General features: G+C 43.5%; 1 protein-coding gene across 5 annotated transcripts in view; it reads left to right on the top strand.

Annotated features, from left to right (window-relative positions):
- Positions 1–27,149, top strand: part of Prickle2 (prickle planar cell polarity protein 2) — a 341,452-nt gene that overhangs the window by 244,006 nt on the left and 70,297 nt on the right. For all 5 annotated transcript variants that reach the window (XM_026788041.1, XM_026788040.1, XM_005364904.2 and 2 more), the window contains one exon: positions 12,167–12,350. In XM_026788041.1, the coding sequence (XP_026643842.1) occupies positions 12,167–12,350 (184 nt within the window). The remainder of the gene's footprint in view (positions 1–12,166; positions 12,351–27,149) is intronic.

Here is a 27,149-nt window from a genome sequence, read left to right as displayed (position 1 = left end):
GGCCAGCCTGGTCTACCAAGGGAGTTCCAGGACAGGCTCCAAAGCTACAGAGAAACCCTGTCTCGAAAAAAACCAAAAAAAAAAAAAAAAAAAAAGATGACTTCAGTATATCTATTAAATGCTGAAAATATAACATTCTTCCATTTGGGGTGTTCAGAAATGAACATAGAATATTATTGGAAAAAATGCCCAAGTACCCCAGCTTTCTTCTACTCCTGAAGGCATCAGGTCACCCACTTAAGAACTACGAGACTGAGTGGCACATGGCTGAAATCTAGCTCAGAGAACCCTCGTTGGCTAGTACAGGACTAGGAAACAAGCGGCGTGTGGCCCTTCAGGAATATGTTTCCTGGGCGCATGCCCACCTGGAATCGAATGCTCCATCCTGTTGGGCTGGCAGGACATTCTAGGATTTCCTTCCACTTTACAGATAGGTAGATCAAGAGCCGTGGCCTCAGGTGCTGAAGCCATGGTGGTCCTTGCTTCTTCCTTTTCTCAGATACTTTCTCTTGGCCCTTTCACAACTAACTTCACAGTGCTTTGGAACATTTACTTTGGGTAGACCAGGAGTTTTTTCTCTATCTGTTCTTCAAGCACTCTTTTCAATGTTGAACAGTCAATAGCACATATAGAGTACGATCAGTTGACACTGAAGTCACAGTGCTCAGCAGTAATATTCTTTCGTGTACTTCAGCAGCAGAGGCCAGAGGTAGTTTTCTTTGATGTGATCTTTGTGATATACCTCTCTCTCTCTCTCTCTCTCTCTCTCTCTCTCTCTCTCTCTCTCTCTCTCTTTCTCTCTCAGCCTTTGGTTCTTCAAGACAGGGTTTCTCTGTGTAGCCTTGACTGTCCTGGAACTCACTCTGTAGACCAGGATGGCCTCGAACTCACGGAGATCTGCCTGCCTCTGCCTCCCAAGTGCTGAGATTAAAGGTGTGCGCCACCTCCACCTGGCCTGATGTACTTCTCATCTCTACTACACTACAAAATTGTGTCACACTGCAAAGTTGGCCTCTTTGTAACAGTATATATTTTTAGTTATTGTAGAATATAACTCTATAGCAGAATTTATATGCCAATAATAATCTTGTTTTCAGGCCTATAAAGAGTATGTGGCTCACTATGAACTACAAAACCAGAACTCGAGATTCATGTTATTTCATGAGCTACTTACTGGATGCTTATTGTTCTAGTTGCCAGACCTTAGGAACTGACATTCCATATGAAAAATATGAGAGACATGCCGACCAGAAAATAATTTCAAATAGTGACAAGTGCTAAGGAAAAATTTAAAGGAAAATGAGAAGAGGGGTGAGCTTTGAAAAAGAGAGGGATTGATGTCTTTGAGTGACGACCTGAGTAGTGACAGTCGACCATCACAAGGCTCTGAAGGGAAGGTTTTCTAGGCAGAGCAGCAACTGCAGTGTCCGAGTGAGTTGTCCTCAGCAACTTCAAGGAACAAAGGCCAACATGGCTGCAGCATTGAAAAGCCCGCCAGTAGAGTGCAGTGACGCTGGAGAAGAAGACGAGACTGATTTCTCGAGATCTTATCATGACCGCAATTAAGGAACTTGCCCTTCGCTTTATCACCACGGTGTACTGCAAGCTGGAGAGTAGAGAGTGGCCAGCATCTCTGTAAGACAATGGTGGAAATGAGATCTTAGAAGGGCGAGAGTAGGAGACAGAATAGAGTTCATCTTATCTTCTGTGCTTAAAGAGTGTGGGCATCACCCCATCCGCCTGGTCTGGGAGGAGGGGAGGCAGGAGCATCCATCTTCGCTTGATTTCAGAGTCTTCCTGCTCTGGACCATGTGAATCCAATCCACCTAAGGCTTCTTTCCAATAAAATATGAAACCAGGACATGTTATTTTCATTCTACGTACTTCATTCCTTCCTTTCTCTCCAGGAGAAAGAGGAAGCAGGTTCTGGCCAAGAACAAAACCACAAAACCCTGCTTGGAGCAGGGAAGTCAGCATCTTGTCTTAGTTTTTTCCTATCCGTCCAGTGGGAAACCCTGAGTGTTTTGTTTTGTTTGTGTTTAAGGCCTACCCTGAAAAAAGAGAAATCATCTTTCCCTGTGTGTCTAACTCAATATGGATGACAGGCTTTCCATCCAGTGTCGGTATTTTTTTTATAAACTCACAATTTGTTGATGCCTTTGTTTCGCAAGTCCACTGGGGTCGTCTTGAGCCTTTGGCCTCAATCACCAAGACACATAGATTTCTGGGAAGTCTTTGCCTTGAGCTCTTCAGTACAGATATTAAAGGGCCCCTGTCAAGTTCTGAAGGGTATAACTGGTGCCAGAACCCCCACAAGCCAAGCCCCTGAAGGATGCTGCTGCCAGCTGGCCCCTATTCCCAACAGAGATGGTTGGCTTTCTGTGGCTCTGTGTGTGTGGAGCTGGCCAAGTTCCCTTGGATGAAAGGCGGCCTAATATAAACGGAAAACGTTATTAATAAGCAGCCACTTAAGAATTTCCTACGACTTGCCAGTGATTTGGGGGCCTCTGTATGAGCAGAGAGAAAAACACTGCCTGGTTTACATGGATTAAGGGATCGACGTAGTCTGTCTGTGGGGGCCTCCTGGAGCCCTTGAGGTCTTGGTGAAGGCTTGGATCAGTTCCAGAAACTCTTTCGGTCTTGGTCGTCCCGTCTGTAAAGGGAAGATAATGCCTATCTCATGGTGTGGTTTGAGGATTAAACAGTGGGTGCAGGAGAAGGGCTCAGCGGAGTCTCTTAACACACACTCACCACGTGTTTCCTTAAAAAGCAATGTTGAGATGAAGCCCCCAGACATGGAATCAAACTGACTCCCCTTCCTTTGGTTCAGAGGAAAAAAGAAATCTGGCATTCCAGAACCCCCAACAGAGCAGACCAGTACACATAGCCTGGGACTTCTCGGGGCCTACTGTCCACAGCTGTGACAGCTTTGATCGTCTGACTGGCCTAGGAGCGAGTATAAAAAAAAATTCATGTAACCTAAATTGAAAGTGTTTGCTGAGCTCTAAAGCACTTGATCAGCCCAAGAGATTATTAATACCTATTCTGTCTTCTCTATTGTATGTTGAGACATGAAGAATATCATTTGTATAACCTCGGAAGCAATGAAAAATCATGGTAAACGTTATGTGATCCTTAACAAGGATAACAATCAATATCTTGCTTAGTCTATACCTAAGTATATTAAATACCCGGGGAAGCAAAGTGGATCCACTACAGTATCTATAAATTCCAGTTAGCACATATATAGTGAAGTGGAGACAGTTGTCCAGAGGACTAGCCTCTACTATCTGTCCTACTTTCTTCTTAGCAGAACAGCAAGTCTGACAGATAAAGAATTCATAGCGTCTCTGGATGCCCACAGCCTTGCACAGGGATGCAGTGATGCACGTAGCAGTGTTGCCATGGAGACACCATCCGTGGCCAAGCTCTTGTCCTCTGAGAGCTCACTCTGTCTACTCATAATGGTGCTGAATTAGCTATCTGTGAGCTTGGGAGGCAGATTCCACACTGACTTGTGGATGCTTTTTCAACCAAGCCAAAACTCCTAACAGATTGTATGTGTCATTCACCACCTGCCATGCTGTCAGCATTTGGTCCTGAGTTGTCTCAGTATCTTAGTGGCACCATGTTCTCTCCCACCTCCACACCTTTATTCGGCTGTCAGGAATGTTCTCCCCTTTTCCTTTTGCCGAAAACTTTCTACTCTGCTTCCTCAAGGGGACCCTCTGTGACATCCATTACCATCAAACCCCGTAAAGTGCAGTGCACATGAACCATGGCTGAAAATCATAGTATTCTCCACTTTGTTTCCTTTTTTTTTCATTTTTCAAAGCCGTGATGTTTTCTGGTGTATTGGGCCCTTTGCTGTTGCTGTTATAGAACACCATGACCAAGGAAGCTTAGAGAAGAAAGATTTATTTTGGCATATGATTCCAGAGGGCGTCCATATGGTAGCAGAGGCATGGCAGCAGGTGGCCAGAGCAGGAAGCTGAGAGATCACATCCTCAACTGCAAAGGCAAAGTGGAAGCAGGGGAAGGCTTTAAACTTGCAAATGCTGTAATTACTCCAGCAAGGCTCCACCTCCTAAGGTTCCATAATATTCCCCAAATAGCACCACCCACTAGAGAGCAAAGTAGCAAACACCTAAGTGATGTGGGATTCCCCTCTGTATGCTGTGAATATCATTGGTTAATAAAGGAACTGCTTTGGGCCTATAGCAGAGCTATAGGGGAACAGAACTAGGTGGGGAAAACTAAACTGAATGCTGGGAAAAAAGAGGTGGAGTCAAGGAGAAGCCATGTAGCCCTGCTGGAGACAGACGCTGGAACTTTAGCCGGTAAGCCACAACCATGTGGTGATACACAGATTGATAGAAATGGGTTAAATTAATATGTAAGAGTTAGTGAATAAGAAGCTAAAGCTAATGGGCCAAGCAGTGATTTAATTAACACAGTTTCTATGTGATTATTTCGGGGCTAAGCAGCCAGGAAATGAACTAGCTGCTTCCTTTCAACACCTGAGCCTATGGGGGACATTTCTCATTTCAATCCCCACATGTGGACGTTACAAGAATTAGTATAGTGAGTTTTTATGTACAGTTCTAGATCTTCCTGTTAATGTGTTTTCACATCTGTGCTGCATGCTCACTCCTCCTACTTTCTCCCTATTCATATCTTCTCTCTCCCCTATCTTCTCCATCTCCTCCCTCTCTCATCTCTCTCCTTCCCTCCTCCATGCTCATCTCTCTCCCTCTCCATTTCTCCTTCCTCCCTTTTTTCCTGTCTCTCACCTCCTCCTTCCCTTGCCTCTTTTTCTTAGCCCTATCCATAGGCCCTGCTTCCTCCCTCCCTCTCTAAACCCCTTCTCCCTTTCTCTCTCCCTTCACTCCTTCTCCCACTCCTATCTTCCACACATCTTAGTTCTGCTGGTCCATCTGAGATTAGCCACACACATCATCCTTCATCTGCATATGCTTTAGCATGCATCTTTTCAGAATATGAACATCCTCTTAAACAACTTGAGTGCTGCCTTCCTAGAAATTATGGCCTGGCTCTCTGTGGTGTTCTTTTCGTATCCCCACAGGGATTCCTTGGCTGCAGTACCTTGTGGCACAGCCCATGACCCACCGCACGAAGCAGACGCTCAGTAGGTGATCTTTCACATAGTGGAGCTGCCTTGCCACAAACATTCTGTCCCTGCCCTGAATTCATTGACTCTCCCACTCCAGCAGACTCTAGCCTGTGGCTTCCACTGCTACAGAGATGCATTGTTCTGCCCTTGGCTGCTTATCTTTTCCTGTGCTAAGGGCCTCGCTATGGTCTTCTGCCAAAGAGTGCAAAGAATTGGAAGATAGTAACCCTGTCTCTCCTTCAACCAGCTTTATCTGAGGAATATTCCAGATAGGCCCTCATTCCCAGCCTACAGAGGACCCTGTTTGTCCAGTTCACCAATCTATACTGCCATTATCCCACCTTCTGCTGTGTCCTGGGGTCCTTTCCAGCATCTTACTTTTCTTTATTGTTTCTTCTTGGGACGATCTTTTGAGGGTCTCATTCTAAGCTGTGGCTCATCTGTCACTGAGTTGTCCTACCTGCCAAGCTAGAGGTGGTGTCCAACCTTTAAGAGTGAGTTCTAAGTGAAGTCATCCAGAACGGGCTCTTTTGCAAATAGAGTGTGCTTCCGTGCCTCCCGAATTACAAATCCATCTGCAGCAGGACTCTGTTATGAATTGGCATATTAAGAGGAGACACCTGGCATTGGGAACTTCTCTCTGCTGCCTTCAGCTATGCCAGGAGAGAGGGGCACCTCTGTGCAGATGGCAGGAGTCACCAGCCAGACGAAGAAGGGAAGTGGGACAGAACCAGGCAGCAGGGTTCTGGCACTCAGCATGCACCAGCCAAGTCCCCAGCTGGCCTTGTCACGGTCCCCACCCTTCAGCTCTGTATTCACGAGGAAATCTTTTTTCCTTTCTCACAGAGATAGAAATCTTTCTTCCAGACATGGCAAGTGTCAGGGTTCATGTCCTTCATTCAGTCTGAACATTTGCCAAGAAAGGGATAAGCAAAGTATTGTGACTGGAGGGGAGTGGGTGAAGGAGCCAGAAAGGCTGCCCCTAACCGGATGTGCTGAAGTCTGGGTAGATTCAGGACAGAAACGCAGGAATTCGAGGGAGAAGTGTCTTAGAAGAAAGACTTCCAGATGCCTGCTAAAATGGAATTCCTCCTGAATTTCACATTTATGCCTGGGCTTTAGGACAGGCTGTTGACAACCAGTCTGGCCACTGCCATTCATGCAGTTGCCGCTGAGGGAGGAGGGAAGCTATCACAGCACCTCCTGAGAACCTCTCCAGCAGCCTTCCTCCACCTCTACACCCTCCACCTCAGTGCCTCCAGGCGGCGGGCGGGCAGTGGGCGCCTGCTTTCCCTGTTCTGGGAAAACTCCACCCCGGTTGTATTCTTCTAGCTGCCTGGCAGCCAGTAGGCTTTTACCGGCGGCTCAGATGTGCCTTCAGTGGGGAGGGCTTTCCCAGGCCACCCCAGTCCCTCTCTGATATAACATTTATCACAATCTATAATGGGAAAGTTTATCCCTGATTACTCAATGGTTATACCTTTTTTTAGCTAGAAGTTCCACGAGGGTATAGAGAGTTCTGCCTTATAATTAAGGCGGACTAACAGCTAATGCCCAGAAACTTAAAACGATGCCTCGCCTCAGTAGATTACCACTCCGTATTACTAGATTGATGGTGAGTGGGTGAACTGATGGATCTATGTGTGAATCAATGAGTTAGGGGGATGGATCAAGAGGAGGAGGGACAGTTTGGACACTTTACATGGGAAGCATTGGTCTTGGAGCTAGATAACACAGGTTCTAATCTATGTCAGCTTTAGCCAAGTTCCTTCCGAGTTCATGCCTACACGTTTGTATCTGACTTCCCCATCATACGATTATCTCAGGGCCAGAAGATTTTACATCAGTTCTTACTGACTCAGTTGAGCAAAACAGGGTGTGTCTCTCTGCCCAACATCATTTGTTTGCTTATTTCCTCCGGGCATCCTACAGTCTAGTAAACATCCTTTCACCCCAAATCCAGGAAGCTGGTGATGCCAGAAGTCTGTAAGCTTGAATGGATGTTTAGCTATTGAAGACTGGTGGAATGGTTCATGCAAGGAGTTGATAGGCTTGTTTGGAATGCAGGGAAGGTGGAGAGTAGAGCTAGTGAAGGAAGCCAGGCTCTTTTCCACAAAACAGCTCCATGGGTGGTTTGAAATTATTATTATTATTATTAATGATTAATTAATCTGTGAGTGTATGACTGACACACGAAGATGCAATTCAGAGCCAGATCTTAGTGGTCTTAGATTGTCCTTGCTTTATCTCTCTCTTCTTGCACAGGAAATTGGAAGTTGATAACTAAGGAAGTCTGTTTTTCAGATGTATTTTATCTGAGACACTTAACTTTCAAGATACTTAGTTATCTGTAGTTATCTGTTATAACTGTAGTTTTACACATAAGATAAATGGCTTTCATACGAAGTAAAGTCTGAATCCTCATTCAGGATACTAGATCAGAACAAGCTTATGAATCTTTGCTGAATAATGTACATCTGTGCTCTGAGAATATTTTGTGTATGTGTGTGTGTGTGTGTGTGTGCGCGCGCGTGCGCGTGCGTGCGTGTCTCATATCTTGTTGTCCAGACCAAAGTCTTATCCCTTGGCTCATGGGGAACACTGATTGAAGTCTGGTCTCTGCATCTTTGTACTAAGGAAGAAATGGTCCAGCAGCTGTTTCTGTTTAACAGTGGTTATCTTTGGGATTGTGGGTGTTTAGAATGTTTTTCCTCCTCCTTACTTAGCTGTAATTTGTGACTTCTTTCTACATTAATTGTATGTTAAGGAGAAGAAAGCAGTAACTTTAAATTATGATAAGTGTAATAATCAGGAAAAAATTCCCTTCTTTCTTTTTTATTGCTATGAAGAAAGGGATGATTCTTTTGTCTTCGGTGTGGTAGTCATGGGAGAATTTAAATACCTAGGGACACTTTCATCAGTTGGGGGAAAGCTGTGGATACCTCTAGGTTAGGTTAGCCTTTTGTCTTTATTAGAGGTTCACTTGCCAACTATTCTGTCTGCTGCCTGATGTATGGCCTTGTTGAATCCTCATCTTTTGTCATTTGGTTTACAATGGGCCTAAAATGCTCTAAGCAGCCTGCTGTAGTCCTAAACAAATGTAAGTAGCCTGAATCTGATCTGGCCTTGGACTCCGGACTGTGTAACCCACACCCCAGGTGAGTGGGGTGCAGATGGCAGAGTAGCAAGCAGAGATGCCACTATTACAGCTGATTGTAGTCTTCCCTCTCAATGGGATGCTTCTACACACAAGATACCCAGATGAGTGACAGGTAGGCTGAGTCCTGTAAGAGCTTCCAATGGGACCATTATTTTGGCTTGACATAATCCTCTTGAAAAAGTTCAAAAATGTTTATTGTTTAGATTTCTTGGAGCATCATGCCTGTTGTTAGAATTCACTGTTTTTTAGACTGTGATCTAAGGGGCTTCTTTCCATTCAAGAGACTACCTAAAAAGAGCATCCTCCAAGTGTTTCCAGAAGCTGACTGTCTGGTGATCTACTGAGTCTTGGGAAAATGTACAGTCATGGGTCCTGGTTGATATCTAATCTATCACAGGGATATGGCCTCTGTTCCCCAAGTGTCTCCTATTACAATGTCTTGGCAATGAGGTGAACAGTTCCCTATGATCAGATCAGATTCATCATTTATGAGGACTTCCATGATTAAGAGTTAATGCATGTGTGTGTGCATATGTGTATACTATGAATTATCTATCAGAAGCTTTTGTTTTATTTCTTTTATCTTTCAAGTTATAAAGTACATAGTTCTATTTTTGTAGATCTTAGGAATTACTTTAGAGGATCCAGAAACTATAACAATCTTCAGACTTGTATCTTTGGAACCCAGGCCTGGGAGGGGACCACAGACTTGTCATGGAGTTGGGGAGGAGGTTGGGCTTGCTGTCTCTTCCAGTAACATTCATTTAGACAACTTGATTTTATATATGAAGCTTTCCACTTATAAGTTCTTTTACAAAATTGTCTCAATATAAAGAAAAATGGGTAAAGGGGGGGAAAAAGGAGAACTTGATGCTGCTTATAATCACTTCCAAAGCCAAACCAATGCACCTGTCACAAATGTTACCTATCAAGGTAGAACCTTTGTCCTTGCCAGTCACCCTCCTGTCCAGTTATAATGAATTCTTCCACTTCATGCAAATGAGTTAATTGGCATAAATCTTTAGTTTTCATGCAAATGCCGTGGTTGCTGGTGGAAACGCCTGTATGGACTCTGCTGAGATAAATCAGGAAATGGCCCCACCTGACAATTTTGTATGACCCACAAAAGAGGTGGTCGTGGATTTCATGCTGCAGAACCAAATGAATTAATTGGTCACTGCTCTGGCGAGGCATTTGCAAAGATTACTTGGGGGCAAAGGCTGGGAAGAGAGGTGAACGCAGCATTTCCACTGTCTGAATCAGGGATGGTTTCTTGGAAACCTGTCATTGACAAAGCCAATTATGGAGAGGTAGAATGTCAGCTCTGACAGAATGAAACCAATGCATTCTGTGTGCGTGTGTGTGTGTGTGTGTTTGTGTGTGTGTGTGTACGCGGTGCGTGCGTGCACACTGAAACATACATGCACAGGTGTTTAATGAATTTCTGCTTTGCTAGCTGGTTCTATATTCACAAATGTGTATTTTTATAAAATCCAAATCTTATATTTGCCCATCCATGCACATGCATACACACACACACACACTCCTGATTATGCTTCATTTGGGTGAAATTAATTAGCGTATTAAAAAAGAAAGCTGTTGACTGCCACTGTATTTTTTTTCAGAAGGGAAGAGAGAGCTTGAGGAACCAGAGATCCCTCCTGGCTTTGCCTCTATCTTACTTCTCCTTTCAAAGCACCTCAGACTTGAGTTTTCAACTTGTAAATGGAGATTATTAAATTAGCTTCGCCTGTGGTTGTCAGGGAATCACTCAGAGGTTCCAGATTCTTTGCCTTGCTGTGGTAGCTTCAGTTAATTATAAATGAGGAGTAGAGGGCTGGCAGCTAGCAGAGAAGGCAGATAAAGCCCTGGTGGTTTTGATTTACTGGGTTTATCTGCCCCCCTTTTTTTTCCTCCTTGACTTTGGTTTTTCTGAGTGGTTTTGTTGTTGTTCAGGAGCGAACAGCTATTCCATGTGAAATCAAGTGTGTCTTCTGTAATATTTGTGTTGAGGGCTCAGCCAGGCCTTCTGTTGGCTCCTCATTCTGCCCTCCCCTTAGGGGTTCCTTCCAATAAGTTCCAAAGAAGGCATACAATAAACACTTAAGAAGATGATTGACTTCCCTGGCCTGGCCCTTGGGAAAATGGAAAATCAAGACCACAATTAGATACAGTGTCACATCCACTAGGGTGGCCACAGTCAATAAGGTAGACCGCAAGACAGGTGGCGGGAGTTAGAGGAAGTGTAACCTGCCTTCGTTGAAGGCAGCAGCTTCAAATTGTTTAGATATTTTGTAGTACAGTTTGACAGTTCCCCAAAATGATAGACATAAAGTTACCATGTGGCCTGGGCGGTGGTGGCGCACGCCTTTAATCCCAGCACTCGGGAGGCAGAGGTAGGCGGATCTCTGTGAGTTCGAGGCCAGCCTGGTCTACAGAGCTAGTTCCAGGACAGGCTCCAAAGCCACAGAGAAACCCTGTCTCGAAAAACCAAAATAAAATAAAATAAAATAAAATAAAGTTACCATGTGATGCAGTGATTCCATTACTAGGTATATGCCCAAGAGAAATGACTGCATTGATCTCTATAAAATCTTGAACCTCAACATTAAAATTAGAATTATTCAAAAAATTGAGAGTCCAAATATCTACCAGTTGCTGAACGCACCAATGTGATACATCCCTACAATTGTAATATTTCTCAGTCGTGGGTTAGCTATACCATTATTTCATGTGAAAGAAGCTAGTTTTGAAAGATTGTATTTTGCATGGCTCCTGTATATGAAATATCTAAAATAAGCAAAACCAACAGAGACAGAAAGATTAGTGGTTGTCAGGGTGTGTAAGCCTGGACTATGAGAAGTTACTGCTCGTGTTCATGAGTTCAGTGGGCATGTCTAAAATTAGTGGTGGCTGGGGAATTCTGACTATATTAAGAGCTAGTGAATTATATGCTAGAAGGGTAGGCTCTATGCTATGTGAATTATCTTCACAAAGCCGTTGTAGCAAAACCCAGACACATGTGGCGATTAGAATTCTGGGTTCTTCCGTTGCCTTTATAATGTGCTACAAAAAGATCAGCGTGCACACAAATAGCTTGTCAAAGTTTGCCTTCTCCATGCTATTCTGTTCATTTCATTGGTAAGAGAGAGAAATCTCTGTGTGTTGCTTGACTATGTCATTTTCTTTGCTACAATATTTAGATAGGGATAAGGTTAAAGAAGTTGCAGGAAGCCTTGAGGGAGAGGCTGGGTTTGAGGAATTTGCATCCTTGACTGGTACTGGAGTAATTGAGACACGTAATTGGGACAAAGTCAGGCATGGTAGCACACACTCATGATCTCAGCACCGGGGTGGCTGAGACAGGTGGATTCCTGGGGCTTGCTGGTCACCAGCCTAGCGTTTTGGAGCGCATTTGTTTTAGTGGAAAACTGTTCTTACTCCTAAAGAAAAGATCGTATCCATGGTTCTTTTTATGACCTGTTATGATTTTGTTGTTGTTTTTTTCTGTTTTTGCATGATTTAAGAACTTTTCAAAAAAGGAACTTGTCAGCGATTGTTAAATCTGGTAATATTTCTGATTAGTTGTGTGGATTCTATATATTTAATTCTATAAATGTTGTCATGGTCCATATTTAGAGGTGTGTGTGTGTGTGTGTGTGTGTGTGTGTGTGTGTGTGTGTGTGTGAATTTGGAAGAAGAGGCTGGGTCTGTGTGTCAGCATCACCAGCATGCTCACCTGGTAGTCTCCGATCTCCTAGATGACTTGACATGTGTCCCTTATAAACCAGTGTTCTCTAGGCTGTAGGTGGTGAGTGTGTTTATGGGTTGGAATCCAAAGGCTGATGACCTGCTGTGTTTGCTGCCTGCAGGAAGATCTGTCTACACTGCAAGTGTCCCCAGGAGGAGCACATGGTGACAGTGATGCCGTTGGAGATGGAGAAGACCATCAGCAAACTCATGTTTGACTTCCAGAGGAACTCGACCTCCGATGATGACTCGGGCTGTGCTCTGGAAGAGTACGCCTGGGTTCCTCCGGGGCTGAAGCCTGAGCAGGTAGCCATCTTCCCATGCCTTTAGCTTCAGATGTTGTCTTTCCAGCATTCCCACACCCCACACTTGGAAGGGAAAAGTCGCTCTGCTGATTCAGGGTTGTTTGGCAGTAAATGAGTTAAAGATATCCCAGGCCTCCATGGGAAATGAAGCTGAGCCTGAAATAATCCATCACTAATCCATTCTGTCTTTTCATTGTCAACCGTTTGTAGACTGTCTAGAAACATCTTAGAAATGTTGAATATTAGACGTTATGTTTTGGGGTGTGGGGAGAAGTCCGATAGCGTCAACATGAGTTGTCACATTCAGATTCTTTACAAAAGGAATCGAAGACTTGCCTTCTCAGTGGTGTGTGCTGTGTTTAAATATTAAACTTGACCTTAGTTTATAAAGTCATTGCTCTTCCCTAAGATATTCCTGGCACTTGCACAGGCTGTAAACATTGCTGGCCTGATGAGAATATCTCTTGTCTTTGCTTCTCTCTGTTTTGCATTTTTCCCAGTGATACCCAGCCATGGTCTTGCATTCCATGGTCCTTGGTGTTTTCTCTCCCAGAAATCTGCAGTCAGCCTGACAGTACATCTGTAAGCGGGACCCTCTTAGCATCTCCCTGATAATGACTTTCAGAGACAGGGAGAATCTTAAAAGTGTTAACTACCATTGTCTTCCCCCCAACCATTCAATTGTTGAGAGAGCGCTGTGTCTGGCAGAGTGTTTAGAAGCTTAAACAGCATGACACTGTGTGTCAGAAACTTTAAGTGTGATAATGCTTTCAGGAAAAGTACTTTGTAATTAAGACCCAAGAATCCACTAATAACCGGAGAAGTGGTTCTTCTACTGTCTCTCTGATTAGCCATTTTCCATTTTCTTTGTCCATTGTCCTACTTTCATTTCTGTTTCTGTGCTAAAGTACTCTGGGGGAAAAAAGCAGCTTTGGAAAGCAAAGGTTTATTTTAGTCTACAGTTCCAGCTCACTCTGCAGAGCTGTCTCTGTGGCAGAACTCGAGACAGCTAGTCATATCACATCAACAGTCAGGAGCAGCGAGAATGGATACACTCATGCTTGCCTGTGCTTAGCTCAATTTCCCCACCCTTATGCAATTCAAGACTCTGCCTAGCAAAAGGTGCCTCCCTCAGTGGGCTGGGTGTTTCCACACCAATTAGCTTAATTGAGGCATGCCCACCAGCCAACCCAATGCAGACAATTCCTCATTAGGACTCTTCTAGGGTGACTCTAAATTGTGTCAGCTTGACAATTAATGCTGTTCCATCCAAATTGATGTACCAAAATGGCATATAAAATTGTCTTTTAGGTATGTCTAGTCAGAGAAATATTGTATAAATGTAGGAATGTTTTTCACATATAAATTTAGAGTTTTTGCAATGCTAGAGGTTAAACAAAGGACCTTGTATACTCTAGGTAAATGTTATACCCCTGTGCTATAATTCCAGTCCATGAGTTTATATTTTCAGCTGAAATATTTGAGGATCTAGAATTTTATTTCTGCAGAAATACAATTGCATGGAGTGGAGCACTGCCCATTCTCTTCAGACAAAATCTGACCTTTGCAGGTCGTCTCAGTTTCTGCTCTATCCACTTAATCTTCCCACTTTATTTCCTTATATATTCTTCAACCTTGTGGTCTCCCTTCTAATCACACAGAGAAAAAGAAAGTATCTTGGACAAGAAACACCCACAGAAAACATTTCCCGTGAGAGCTGAAGACTGCTTTCTAGGGATATTGGCCGAGCCACCTAAAGGTGCTGTCCTATAGCTTGTGGGCTGAGATTATGTGTTTCTTTTCCTCTGTCTAAAGACTGCATTGGTGAAGAATTTCTTCGAAAAGGAGAGGGTATGTGAATTTTTCTAGGTGAATTTATTGGGTAGGGTGCTGCTGACTGAATTTTATTGACATAGCTGTTACTCTGAGCTATTGAGCTTGTGCACCTGGGTAGATCTGGGAGCTTGTTTCCCTGCTGACCTCACTTCCAGTAACTTCCATGTGGCCCATCTTTGTTGTCCTTTACTTAAATGACATTGCTTGCTGTTGAATGAGGCTCTGAATTTTCCAGTGTTCCTGCTTAAGCAGATTCTTCTGTAAGACCACTAACAATCTTCAGCGATGCTCAGATTCCAGGAGAATGTTCTACTTGTGTTGATCCAAGAAGACAGACAGTTGTAGAAGCTAGGATCCTGATTAACCCAGCAATTCTAATTGAAAATGACTGAGGGCCATTTGACTCATTCAGCTGTCTTAAGAAATTGTAAAATTGAAGTTTTTAAATGTATTTTGAAGGAAAATAATGAGCACCCTTAAACAAATGGTTGGAATTGTGCCAATTGAAAGAGTGTTCCTATCTCTTGTGGTTGTTCGTCAGGAAGTCTTCCTTATTCCCAGCACTTATGAAACCTCTGTGTGATGCACAGAACTAGAAAGGAAAACTGCTCCCCAGAGACAGAATATCAGGTTTTTTGAAGGGTTCTGTATTTACCCAATAAAATGTGAGTCTACTTTTTAAAGTCTTTGAAGAGGTCATGTTGTACGAGAGACATGGGCTCCAGGTTTAAAAATTTGAGCTCTTTTAAAGTTTGTTATTTACAAAGATATTTGTGGGCATAAAGATTTTTAAAGGCCGTCTGGTATGCACTTAGATTAGAAAGAATGTGATGCCTAAGTGCCTTTTTCTTAACAAAAGTTGGGCTAATGCCAGGTGATAGCGGTGCACACCTTTAATCCCAGCACCAAGGAGGTAGAGGCAGGCGGATCTCTGTGAGTTGAAGCCAGCCTGGTCCACATAGTAAGCTCCAGGACAGCCAGGCCTACACAGTGAAACCCTGTTTTGACCCCCTCACTAAAAGAATAAAATAAAAAATAAAGTTCTGGTGGTTAATATCGTGGTAGTTGTCTATGATTTGAGAGAAACCATTTTTCTATCAAGAGAAATTTTGGTGAATATGAAAAATGTTTTGTGCTAGAGGCAAAATATTAAAGACTAATTAGGGTGGAAAATAATGTACTTTAATTTTGGTTTGAAATCTTTCCTCCCCATGATCACGAGGCCAATGGGATACCTTCAGCTAATGTTCTTTATTATTCTTTCTCTTGAGTAACTCCTACAATTTAATAAAATGTGTGTGAAGTTCATCTCACTTTTAGAGACGTATTCTTGAACATGGGCATTTAATTTCATAAAAATCGTCTTTCTTAAACTAGTGTGAAAGTCGTGAGAGGGCTGTCGCCTGGTGGCTTCAAATGACTCAGAACTGGTGGCAGCTGTTCAGGTCCTCTGCTTCAGCTCCCACTGTACTAAGGTGTCCATGTTCTTTGGAGAACCCTGGGATAGCCAACCAGAGAGCCGCAGTCTACCCTTAGGAGGCCACTGGGAGTCAGTTTCAAGGCTCTGGTTTTTGTTCAGCCTCAATTAATAATTGGAGCCATCTTCTATAAGTGCTTTGTGACAAGGTTACAATAATCATGAACAAGCTTAAATAAAACGAATAACGAGATTTCTCGCTGTTGGCATTTCTAGATGGATAGTTCTCGTCTTAGGAGAACGTCTCTGTATTAAAGAATGGCTAGCCTGAGTCATCATGTCCACCTACAGGTGTCAGGTGTGTTTCTTAATTGTGATAGCCAACTATGTCTTCAACGTTGCCGCGTTTTTAAAGAATGAAATAGCCATCGGATGAAAGTGATATCAAAAGTTGGAGTGTGAGGGACTGAACAGATGGCTCGGTGGCTAAAAGCATTTGTTGCTCTTGCAGACGTCCCGGATTCTGTTCCCAGCATCCATGTGGTGGCTCACAAGCATTCATAACTCCAATTCCAGGGGATCTGACCCCCTCTTGTGACCACTGAAGGCACCAGGCACACACATGGTACATATACATATATGTAGGCAAATACTCATACATTAAAAAAAAATGTCATGTGGCTGTAGATATACAGATAGATACTTGGAGTGTATCTCACCAAGAGCCTGGTTCAGCTAAGGCAAAAGAGGATGACTGTACTTAACACATATTCATTTAACACACATTATACTTTGGCTCCTGCATACCAACTGCTGTCTTGTAATACAGCCAAGTGCTGGTAGAGTACTAGGCCCACTGGGTGGAGTACTAAACAGACTGTGTTTGAGGCTGTCTTCTCCACTAAGTCAAAACCAGAATTGGCAAGTTGAGCATCCAAACTGCCTAGGCTCCCACAAAGCCAGTGAGTGCAGTAGGATCAGAAGCCCATTGCCATTGTTCTTGAGTTCTCAGTAGTCCTCATTGTCCGCTATGTTCAGAGAGTCCGGTTTTATCCCAGGCTTTTCCAGACCCAGTCCAGCTGGCCTTGGTGAGTTCCCAGTAGAACATCCCCATTGTCTCAGTGTGTGGGTGCACCCCTCGCGGTCCTGAGTTCCTTGCTAGTGCTCTCTCTCCTTCTGCTCCTGATTTGGACCTTGAGAATTGGGGGAGGGGCTGTTGTGAGTTGTTCCCCAGTTTGGAAATAGCTTTCTTCCTCTTGTTATTAAAGGAAGATATATAGTCAAAAAAAAATGGTGGGAGCCAAAGAGATGGGACAGTGATTAAGAACACTTGCTTCTCAAGTATGAGGACCAGAGTGTGGTCATCTGCACACACGTATGTACCTATACTCAGACATGCGTACACACACATAAATAAGATAAAACAGATATTTTCTAAAAGAAAATAGGAAGCCTCTATAAAACAGCAAATGAAAATCAATTCCACCAAAAGGAGAAAATTATATCCTAAGCTTTTTAGTGTGTTCAAGTATCAGTGTACAGAGAAAGGACTGTCCTTTTATGTTGGTTCGGATAAACATGTGTGATGACCTTCTCCACCTTCCCTAATCCGACTCTTGCCTTTCTTATGACCATTTTCCTATATCAGCTTACTTCAAAGCTAACTCTCTTCTGTCGTAATTAGGTTTCCCAGCATCTAATCTGAAGTGTCACCCACCACTAGGAGGCTGAAACATTTGGAAGTATATTTTGGGGGTTTGGGGGAGTAAGTTCTCTAAAGGACTGGCAGATTCTACCGGTCTATGAATAGGACTTTGCAGTACTGAATGGCCTAAAAACTGTCAGATGACCCAGGACAAAGGAGAATGGCCACCACTAATGTCAGGAGCTCGAGGTTTGATTTGACCACTGCTTTGTTGTTAGTTTACATCTGAGTGGCCTAAAACATCAGTAACTGTGTAGGTCTTGGAAACAGCCCTTCTCCTCTTCTTAAGAACAGCCCTGTAAGCTACTCTAAGGCATTTGTTCACTGTGACAAACTGCCCTCGTGTGAGGTTCCAACTGCGCATTCCCAGGTGAAGTCTTGAGACATGGCGGTGTTGTTTGTATTATTTCATCCTTGAAACATCTAAAGAGACCCTCAGCTTCCCTCTACCTCCTGAATGTCCTCTTCATTGGCGTTTTTGATACCCCTTGTGTCCATGACAGAATCTCACATATAAATATGCCAAATCCTCAGTCTCTAAAAGTTAGTAATCTTCCCTTGACCTTAACTTTGTTCTAGTGCATAAAGTAGAAAGTCAGTTATTTTTTCCAAATTGTTCCACATTCTCTTCAGACTATCCGAGCAAGAATGAAAAACAGATGCCAGGAGTAATTGCCCTTTTTTTTTTTGACTTTTGAAGAACTCTTCCAATGAAAAATAAAACACCCCAAACTTCCAGAGATGGAGTTAGTTGGTTTTGACCTTCATGAAATTATCTCTATTGAAAGATAATAAATCCCTTTTTTTTCCCATTTTCATGCTCACTGCTTATGCATTAAGCATTGGATTAAATATATGCCCTCAGGGACATCTTGACCAGTCTATGATTCAAGATCTGGGCCCCAGTTCTGAACTTTGTAACAGAATCTTGGAACTTTCCTTAATGTGTCTCAAACTCACAGTTGGATATTTATTAGTATCATTATTTGCTCAATATTTAGCTCCCCTGGCTTGACTCTAACTCTTGGGTGGGCAGAGATCTTGCCTGCTTTGTTGTTTCAGGGACCCACCGCAACAGCAGCCTATAGCACAGCCCCTGAGAGAGTGTAGGCACCAAGCAAGAAGCTATTAAGAGTTGGGCTGACAGGCGTTCTCTGCAGAAGGGAAAATGTTCATGGATACATCACATCAAAAAGATGACATTTGTCTTGTTTTGTTTTTTCCCCTAAATGAGAGATTGTTTCATATCACCGGTTTCCATTCCCCATGCTTCCTCTGAATAGATGCGCTCTAAGCAGATTCCTAGCCATCTTAATCACGCTAGATGTTTGTTAGGCTGCACAAAGGCAGGAGAGGGTAGCAGAAGCTGTATGGCTTCTGCTCTAATGCAGACCTGAATCAGCACTGCTGGCTCCAAGACCAGGGTCTGGAGCAGTGGGGGAGGAGCTGAGGGCTGGCAGCAGATTGCCTTTCCCAACCCAGGCATCATCTGTGTCTGAGTCAGTCCCTGGAGCTGCAAAGCCGTGGCCTACAAAAACAGCAGCCCATACCAGGAGCCGGTTTAGCCTTTGAAGTCAGGCACATCTGGACTACTGACATGTCACTTTCTGACCTCAGGAAAGTTGTTCAGCTCCCAGGAGCCTCTGTCCTCACTTAAGGCGGAGGAGGACAGTGGCGGTGGCAGTGTTACTCGGCTTTCAGTACAGACGTGTATGTTCGCCACCATTTTTCGTGGGCCTGTGTATGTGAGTGCATGTTCACACGTGAAGTTCAAAGGACAACCTTGGGTGTCGATCCTCAGGCGGAATTCACCGTGCTGTGTTTGTTTGTTTGCTTTTACAGAGCTTAAGGAGGCTAGGCTGGTGGAGCCACCCCTAGGGATCCACCTGTCTTGGCTTTCCCATTGTTTAATTCTAAGCACTTGCTACCATACCTACCACCACATACACCTTTTCAGTGTGTTCTGAGGATTGAACTCGGGTCTTCATGCTTGCAAAACAAACACTTTATTGATGGAGGTATCTCTCTAGCCTTCACCACCATTTACAATATTATGACCTTTTAGGTTTTTGTACACGTATCTATTATATATTGAGGATACTCCCGAACCATCCTCTCTTTTCTTGCCTTCTCCTCTTCCTGACAGTTCTCTTTGTCTCCTAGACTGTCTTCTTTCTGCTCTCATGTCTTATGATTTTATGTACCTTTATAAAACCTAGGAGCCATGAATGAGAGAAAACATATAACAATTGTCTTCTGGAGACTGGTTTAATTTTATGATCTCCCGTTCCAACCTTTTTCCTGCAAATGACATAACTATATTCTTCTTTATGGCTAAAAAAAATCCATTGTGTATATATATATAATATATTCCATTTTCCTTATCTGTTCCTTTGCTGTAGGATAAATAGGTTGGCTCCTTAACTTAGCGATTGCAAACAGTGCAAGGATCTCTGTGGCGTGCTGACTTGGGGTCCTTTGCAAGTCCCCACCGTTTTTTAGGAACCTTGCTTTGTCTCCACTGAAGAAGTGTGTAAAGCAAGGCTTCAAGACGTTAAATAACTTGCAGGTAGCCAGCCCCTGGAACCAGCATGCTCAGACCTGTCGGTTCCAGGACTAGCCTGGCTCTGAATGAAGACTCGTGAAGCACATAGACATTGCTCAATCAAATCGTTGCCTCTTTGCCACCCTTCTTGGAAGATGGTATCAGTTAAATGACTACCCCTGCGCTGAGTTGGCTCACAGAGGCAAAAGCAATGTTTGGCTGTCCAGGAAAGAGCAAAGCTAGCTGAGGATGTAGGAGAGGGACTAGCATAGATTTTATAGGGATCCGGTTTCTTCTCAGTTTTCTCAGAGGCTGTGTCGCTCAGCATCCCTCTGGAGTGTGCCACAAGCCTGACTCACAAGGGCTTTAATGGAAAAACGTCAAGTCCTCCCAGTCCGGGACTCTCCTCAGATGCTCTGTCTGAGGTTGGTTTAAAAATATTGATGTCCTCAGAGTGAGGTCATCTAGGGTTGCAAGAATGGATTCTTTCTCTCTAGTCATTTAAAGAATAAAAAAGCAGGAAAAGCAAGGTCTCAGCACTCAGCCAGAATTTACTGAAAGCAGAAGAAGGGCGCGCATGCAAGGGGCACAAAAGCACACCAAAAGACAGACTCCCCGAGGTGAGGAGGTGACCCAAACTGATATCTGAATCTTCTTAAAGGATCGGGGTTTTGTTTTTTGATTTTTTTTTTTTAATGTTTGAGAAGTGGATGAATTCTCATTCTCCTTCAGAATAGGAAGCCTACCAAGTCTTTGTTTTGAAGGAGAAGAATCAGAAAGCTGACCATCTTACTAAATGTTCAAGTATATTCATTTACCTATATAATCTCATTTCGCTGACGTCTGCCTGACAGAGAGCTGACTCCTATGACTATGCAACTTAATGCTGGTCATCTTCTCTGACCCCACTGTGCCTGAGTTGCTTGGACCAGGACCCAGGCAGAGCCACCTGAGTGTGGAATACCCAGTGCCTCAAGCAAACTTCAGGACCATCTACAGGACCAGTTTTCATTAAGAAGTGAAAACTGCCTTCCACCTTTCTTAGTGCTTATAGTCTTGGCTTCACACCCTTGAAACCTACAGAAGCCAGTCCCTGGAGCATTCCCAGTAAGCTACTAGGAAGTCTTCCCACTAAAAAGAATATTTATATACCCTTCTGGGTGGAGGGAAAACAAGCAGGTCAGCCGGAGACATCTGAACTGGCCCCCTATTTACCCTGTGACCCCCTGTGTAGCAATTGTCTTTAATGGCTGGTCATTGAGATCCTTGGGACCATTTCACTCACTTTTTCTCCCTAACGAAATGTATAAAGAATACGTGGAAGCATATGCCAGAAAAATGATGTAGAAAAGAAATGGCTATCGGGCTCTTTTTTGCTTATTAATTTATTCCTTCAGCAGATATTTATTGTATACTGACTGCATCTCAACCATTGTTTGGGCACTATGGGTGAAACAATTAAAAAGATAATTAAAGTTCCCACTGTACTGTAACTGCAAGGATGATGAAGGGAAATTAAGAAACAAATACATGATCAAAATGACTCCAGATTATTGGTTTTTAAGAAAGTCTGCTGATATTCATAATCGTGAACAGTAGTGTTGGACAACGCCCCATGTTTCACACATTGTGTCTCATTCAAACTATACAAGACTAGGAACTGGTTCCAATGTCATGAACATGGTCCTGGGTGTCAAAAGGTTGCTTCCTTTGCCCTGATCCCTGAGGGAATGGCAACTGAGTGCTGCTGAATGACATGAAGAGATCTGCTTTGCTCCATCAGCCTGACTTGTGTGTTCCCCGGAGTGAAGCTTAGAGAGGAAACCAAACTGGCACTTATTTCATACAAAAGCATCTGGGGAGAATGTTGAAGGAGACTTTGAGGAGAGTGAATGGAGCCCACAAAGTGGCCAACTTTTGCCAAGGCATCCAGGGGCACGGGGGCTAATAGAACAACTGATGACACTCATTCAGAGTGGGCTAGGGGAGCCCTGAAGAGCCACTGCCACGTGCAAGATTTGTAGCAGGCAAACACCCTGTCGCCTTCCCCGCCTTCTAACATATGACCCTATTCTAGGGAGTCCCACATTTTCTTCTTCACTTCTGAAAGTTCATAGCTCAATAATTTCAAGTGCATGTTCACTGTTGAGAACCAGACGGTGCATGAACAAACCATGGTACTCCATCCCCCCTTATAAATGTTGAGATTCAGACATGATCAGCAAACAGATCAAGAAGTTAGTAAGCCCAGAGCCGGATCTACAATCTATATCTGCCCCATTCCAGGGGCCATCAGGACTTCCTCCTCCGCTCTGCCTCTCCCTAGGTGCCGTACCCAGGATATCAGATATCGTGAAAGAGTAGAACAGTGTGTTTCCCACCAGCTTTCTTTCTGTGGGCCAGAAATTTCCCCTAATCTTGTGTTGGCCGTGATGACTAAAGAGTTTCCCCATCATTACAGGAAGCAGCCTACTCCTACCTCCCAAGACGTGTCCCTATTGTCAATGTCTTGTTTGTCTTTGACTCTTCACCATCTCTCATCCCATCCTGACTCTACTTCACCCAGACTTTCCTGTTCCTGGTCCAGGGTCATACATCTGGGCACCGGCAGTGATAACTCATTCACCTGGGGCATGCATGCTGAGTGCCAGCCATCTTCCCAGCACTTTCCTAGTCGCTAGAGGAGGGCAAGGACAAAGACACAGTGTCTCTACCCTTATGCAGGTGGCAGCCCACTGGAGAATACAGATGGATTAAACCTCTGTGAAAACTGTCATTAGACTTGCCATCCATTTCCAGAATGATTTTATCTCATTATTCTAGCAGCGCAAGCTGAGCTCCAGATGAAATTCCATGGCCGCAGGGAGCTGCATCCTTCTGCAACTGAATGGGTAGATTTTGTTCCCCCATAGCTGTAGTTCCTGCTTAGGCTTCACTGTCAATTCACCCCAATATTTTCAGTGTGATTCCAGAAATGAGTGGGTAAGATAGGCCGCCAAGCAATCTCCTCCGTGATTCTCAGGAAATTAGTCACATGAACAGTGTGTGTTTATCTTGGCTCCAGAGAGGCCCTGATGTCATCGGATGAAGATGGGAAATATGTGTGGATGTGCAGCATTCAATACAACAGCCAGTTAATAAACTTGTTTTCAACAGAGTTGTCAGGGATGGGGCTAGAACCTGGGTTTCAGGCACTAAGGCCTCTGCCAGGTGAAGTCAGCCACGGCATGGCCAGATTCTGCCAGCAGGGACTTGTCAAGGCTCATGTATAGAATATGATGCCCAGGGAAGCCAAGGAGCATTTGCAAGGGCAGGATGAAGCCTGCTGTTGGAGTTCGCACTCTCAATACAAATAACTCTGGCCTTCTCCGTGCATATGTCCTCAGGTGCTGCAGCGTGGGTGTGGGCCCCTGGAGTTGGACTTCCTATGTGAGTTTACAGCTGGGCACACTCTTTGCTAACTGGGCAGTCTGTCCTGCTTGGGGGAGAACTGCCTTGTTCTCAGGGTGATCTGCTCAGTCTTAGGGCTTGTGGATATGTTAGCAACAGTGGGACGGGTAGAGGAATTTACCATCCACTCATCAGACAACTAACTCCTTCTTCATCTTTCAGGGGCTTGCTGTGGTTATTTGGGGTTTGTTTTTGTTTTTTTGAGACACTGTTTCTCTGTGTAGCCCTAGCTGACCTAGAACTTACTTCGTAGACCAGGCTAGCCTCAAACTCAGGGATCCTCCTGCCTCTTCCTCCGGAGTGCTGGGATTAAGGGCCTGTACCACCACTGCCTGACTCTTCCTCATCTTTCTACCTGTTTGTCTGTCCATCTATTCATCCACTCTAGCATTTAACCATTTATTCCTTCAGCAGTTGCTTATTAAGCATGCGTTATATGCGATCAATTACCCTAGATGGTTCCTTTCTGGATGCAACGTGACCCCCCAGTCTCTGATTTTACTTTATGTACCATAGTGAATGTTCTTGCTCATGGAAGACCCATACTGACTCTAATCTTTGGTCTTATTTTATGTAGTTTCTAACTCCTAAGTGCCTGTCCTTCTGAACTGGCCTGGAATCCCTCTAGGCTCATAGCTTTGACATTTGTTTGCTCTATCTTCAAATCCTGACTCCTGCTACTATCTCATATTGACCAGTTTGCCTTCATAGATTTCTAATTCATCTTTGGGAAGTAAGAATGCCGTCACCTAACTAAGCATGGTTATAAGGATTCAGAGAGGCAATGTCTTGAGGACTGACACTTTCAGAATGACTGCTGTTTCTAACAGTAGAAGGTGGGAAACCACTCAGATGGCTGTAAGCAAATGAGTGGATAAATGAGTGTTACAGTTGTTTAAGATGCTACTGTTTAAATAAAAGGCAGCAAAACTTTCATATATGCAACAAGGTGAATGGATCTCATATCATTATGCCAGATGAAAGAGTGAGACAAAACTGCACATGCACTATGATTCTGTACATCTAAAACTCTGGATAATGCAAATTGACTGCGACAGCAGATTAGTGCTCACTTGTGGGTCAGGTGATAGGGGAAGGAGATAGAAAACAAAGGACAAAAAGTCCAACCTTCGGGAGATAATAGGTGGGCTCACCGTGTTGAATATGCTAATACTAATATGAGGGTGTACCCATGTCGATCGTAGCTGTAATTTAAATATGTATAGTTTGTTATATGTCAAATACCCTGGCAAGTAAGGAGAAATTGCTCTTCAGCAAACAGGAAGGCACACCAATGGAGTCTTCCTAAATCTCCGTGACTCGTCTTGGGAAGTAATTGAGCCTTCTGGCCAATTACTGTCAGAATGATCCACTCAATATTAATTATGCACAGTAAAAAGAGGAATTGGAGGCAGAGACTCAACAAAATCTAAATAAATGGTACCAGAAACTCAGCTCCACAAACTTGCTTATTTCATCATCTGTGAATTCCCGAGGGGGGTGCGTGATACGTAGTTGGCACTCGGTAACTAACGGTTCTAGCTATTATGGGATGGAAGTTAGGGAGGCTGATTAAGACTCTGCAGTCCCATCTTGCTCAGGAGAGTTGATTATTCCAGAAGTTTCACAAACAAAAGAATGAATTCATAGCCTGGGAGTTTGGATGAGGCGGGTCTTGGATGTGTACAGTCTTTGTGCTACTGTAAAATGAAGAGCATCATTTTACAGATGACACCTCACAGCTTACCCAGCTGTGACGCAGGACTCCTTCCGCCTTCGCTGGGCATTTCCTTTTTCTCACTTGTAATTAGAAGGCTTTATATCTCAAACTTACATAAAAGCCTAGCAGTAGCTTACAACATTGACTTCCCTGCCACCTTAAGGTCCCTGGGAAACTCATTTTCAGCACTGGGCAAAGAATCCTACAAATAAAAGGAGATGATGCTTCCATGCTTACTGGTGTTTCTCAAGGGGCTCATGGTTTCCTCCAGAATCGATGGCCCAGACTGAACTCACATTTTTAGTCTCTTGCACGATCCATCTTTCAGCAAATTGTTGTAGGCATCACAGCCCAGAACAGAGAGGCATGCGAGGAAGGACCTGAAATGCCTGTGTGTGACCAGTCAAGAGTTCATCTTGATGACGGATGGGCTGTAAGAAACTGCTCTGCTGAGATATGGCCATTGCACAGTCCTTCTGCAATAGGTCGGCTGTAAAACATGGTTTTGGATCAGCCACACTGGGAACCTCCCACAGTTCTGCCTCTCTTGTGCTACACAGTATTTATGATTCGAGGAAGTTACTTTTTCCTTTCTAATCTATACAGTGAAAATGAGTGGAGTCTTGCCTCATGGAATAACTAACTGATATCTGACATTTCAAGAACCACTAGAATTATTATTGCTTGGAAATGGTCAGCAGCTGATATGAAAACATTTTTCTAGGCAAGGCCTAACTGAGGAAATAAAACTAAGATTAACGTCTCAAATTCTCATCCAGATTTAGCAGAATAAGGACAATAGGATTCAAGGATATAAACAGAGAGATACAGAACAGAAACTACGTAGCCCAAGCCTTGCATCTGACAGTCAAGATAGCCTCCCAGAAAGTACAAGACATGCCTTACTGTCGGGCTGTCAGAGGTAAGGGACAGATAATTCACACTGACGTTCTTCTTGTGACATCAGGGGCAAGACTTCCAGTTTCCAATGCCACTTGCACTGTGAGGATATGAAATAGGTCTTTCCTATTCGTTGTAAAGCAAGAATAAGCAAGGCAGTGTTCCCAGTTCATAGCATGACAGCATTAAGAGTTCATGAAGAATAGCGCTGTTGCAGTAGTTCCAGAACCTTCATGATATTTGTCCTTTTGATCTACCAAGGCCACAGAGACACATCTCACAGTCGTTCTAGCTATGTATCTCTGTGTACTTCAGTTTTTCCTTTGCGAAGATATTTTGGGATGCTTGAAAGTTTATGATTACATTACATTTTAAACAGATTGTTATTTTATTTTGGAACAACTGTATTTTTTTCTTTTTTGGCAGTCGTAAAAATTGAACCTACACCTCAGGCATGCAAGGCAAACTCTATTTCACTGAGCTACAGCCTCTTTTTTTTTTCATTTTTGTTTTTGCATTTAACTTATTTTAACATAAAATTAATTTTTATAGCTTAAGGTTACTTATTGACACATATACTAGGAATTCTTTCTGAATGCTGGCAGCTATTGCAGAGTAATCAGCAAGTTGCATCACTTACAGCCTTCTAATGGCTACAGATATCCTAATTAGTTAGAACATTGTTTTTGATGTTTTCCAGTTATATTTGCTTAAATGCTATTTTGCACAGTGTTAACATGACACACTGTCTTTCCTTTGGTGAAAAACCATAAGACTAGACTCTTTTGATCCTTCATTTTCTGTCTCTTAAGAGGAACTCCGTAGGTAGCACATGATAGATGCTGCATTTTGATCTTAAATAAACTCTCGATACCTGTCATTCAAGTGTAGGTAGACATTATATATTTCTATTTATTCAGATATGTACATAGTAAGTGCTTCCAGCTTATTTTGCCTTTTCTCGTATAACCCCCCCCCTTTATTTATTTTCTTGACTTATTTTTTTGAAGTCTTCCCATTTCTCTCATCTCCTTTGCCTGACACAAAACTGTGATATGTATTTGTATTCTTGAAGTGATTATCCCTTAGTTGGTAATGGCCAGCCATGATAGATCCACAGTTGGTGATGGCCAGCCATGATAGATCCACAGTTGGTGATGGCCAGCCATGATGGATCCACAGTTGGTGATGGCCAGCCATGATGGATCCACAGTTGGTGATGGCCAG

The sequence above is a fragment of the Microtus ochrogaster genome, unplaced genomic scaffold (genome assembly GCF_000317375.1).
Source record: "Microtus ochrogaster isolate Prairie Vole_2 unplaced genomic scaffold, MicOch1.0 UNK1, whole genome shotgun sequence".
In the NCBI taxonomy this organism is placed as follows: Eukaryota; Metazoa; Chordata; class Mammalia; order Rodentia; family Cricetidae; genus Microtus; species Microtus ochrogaster.
Note: the sequence above shows the minus strand (reverse complement) of the source record. Positions and strands in the feature narration are given on the sequence as shown.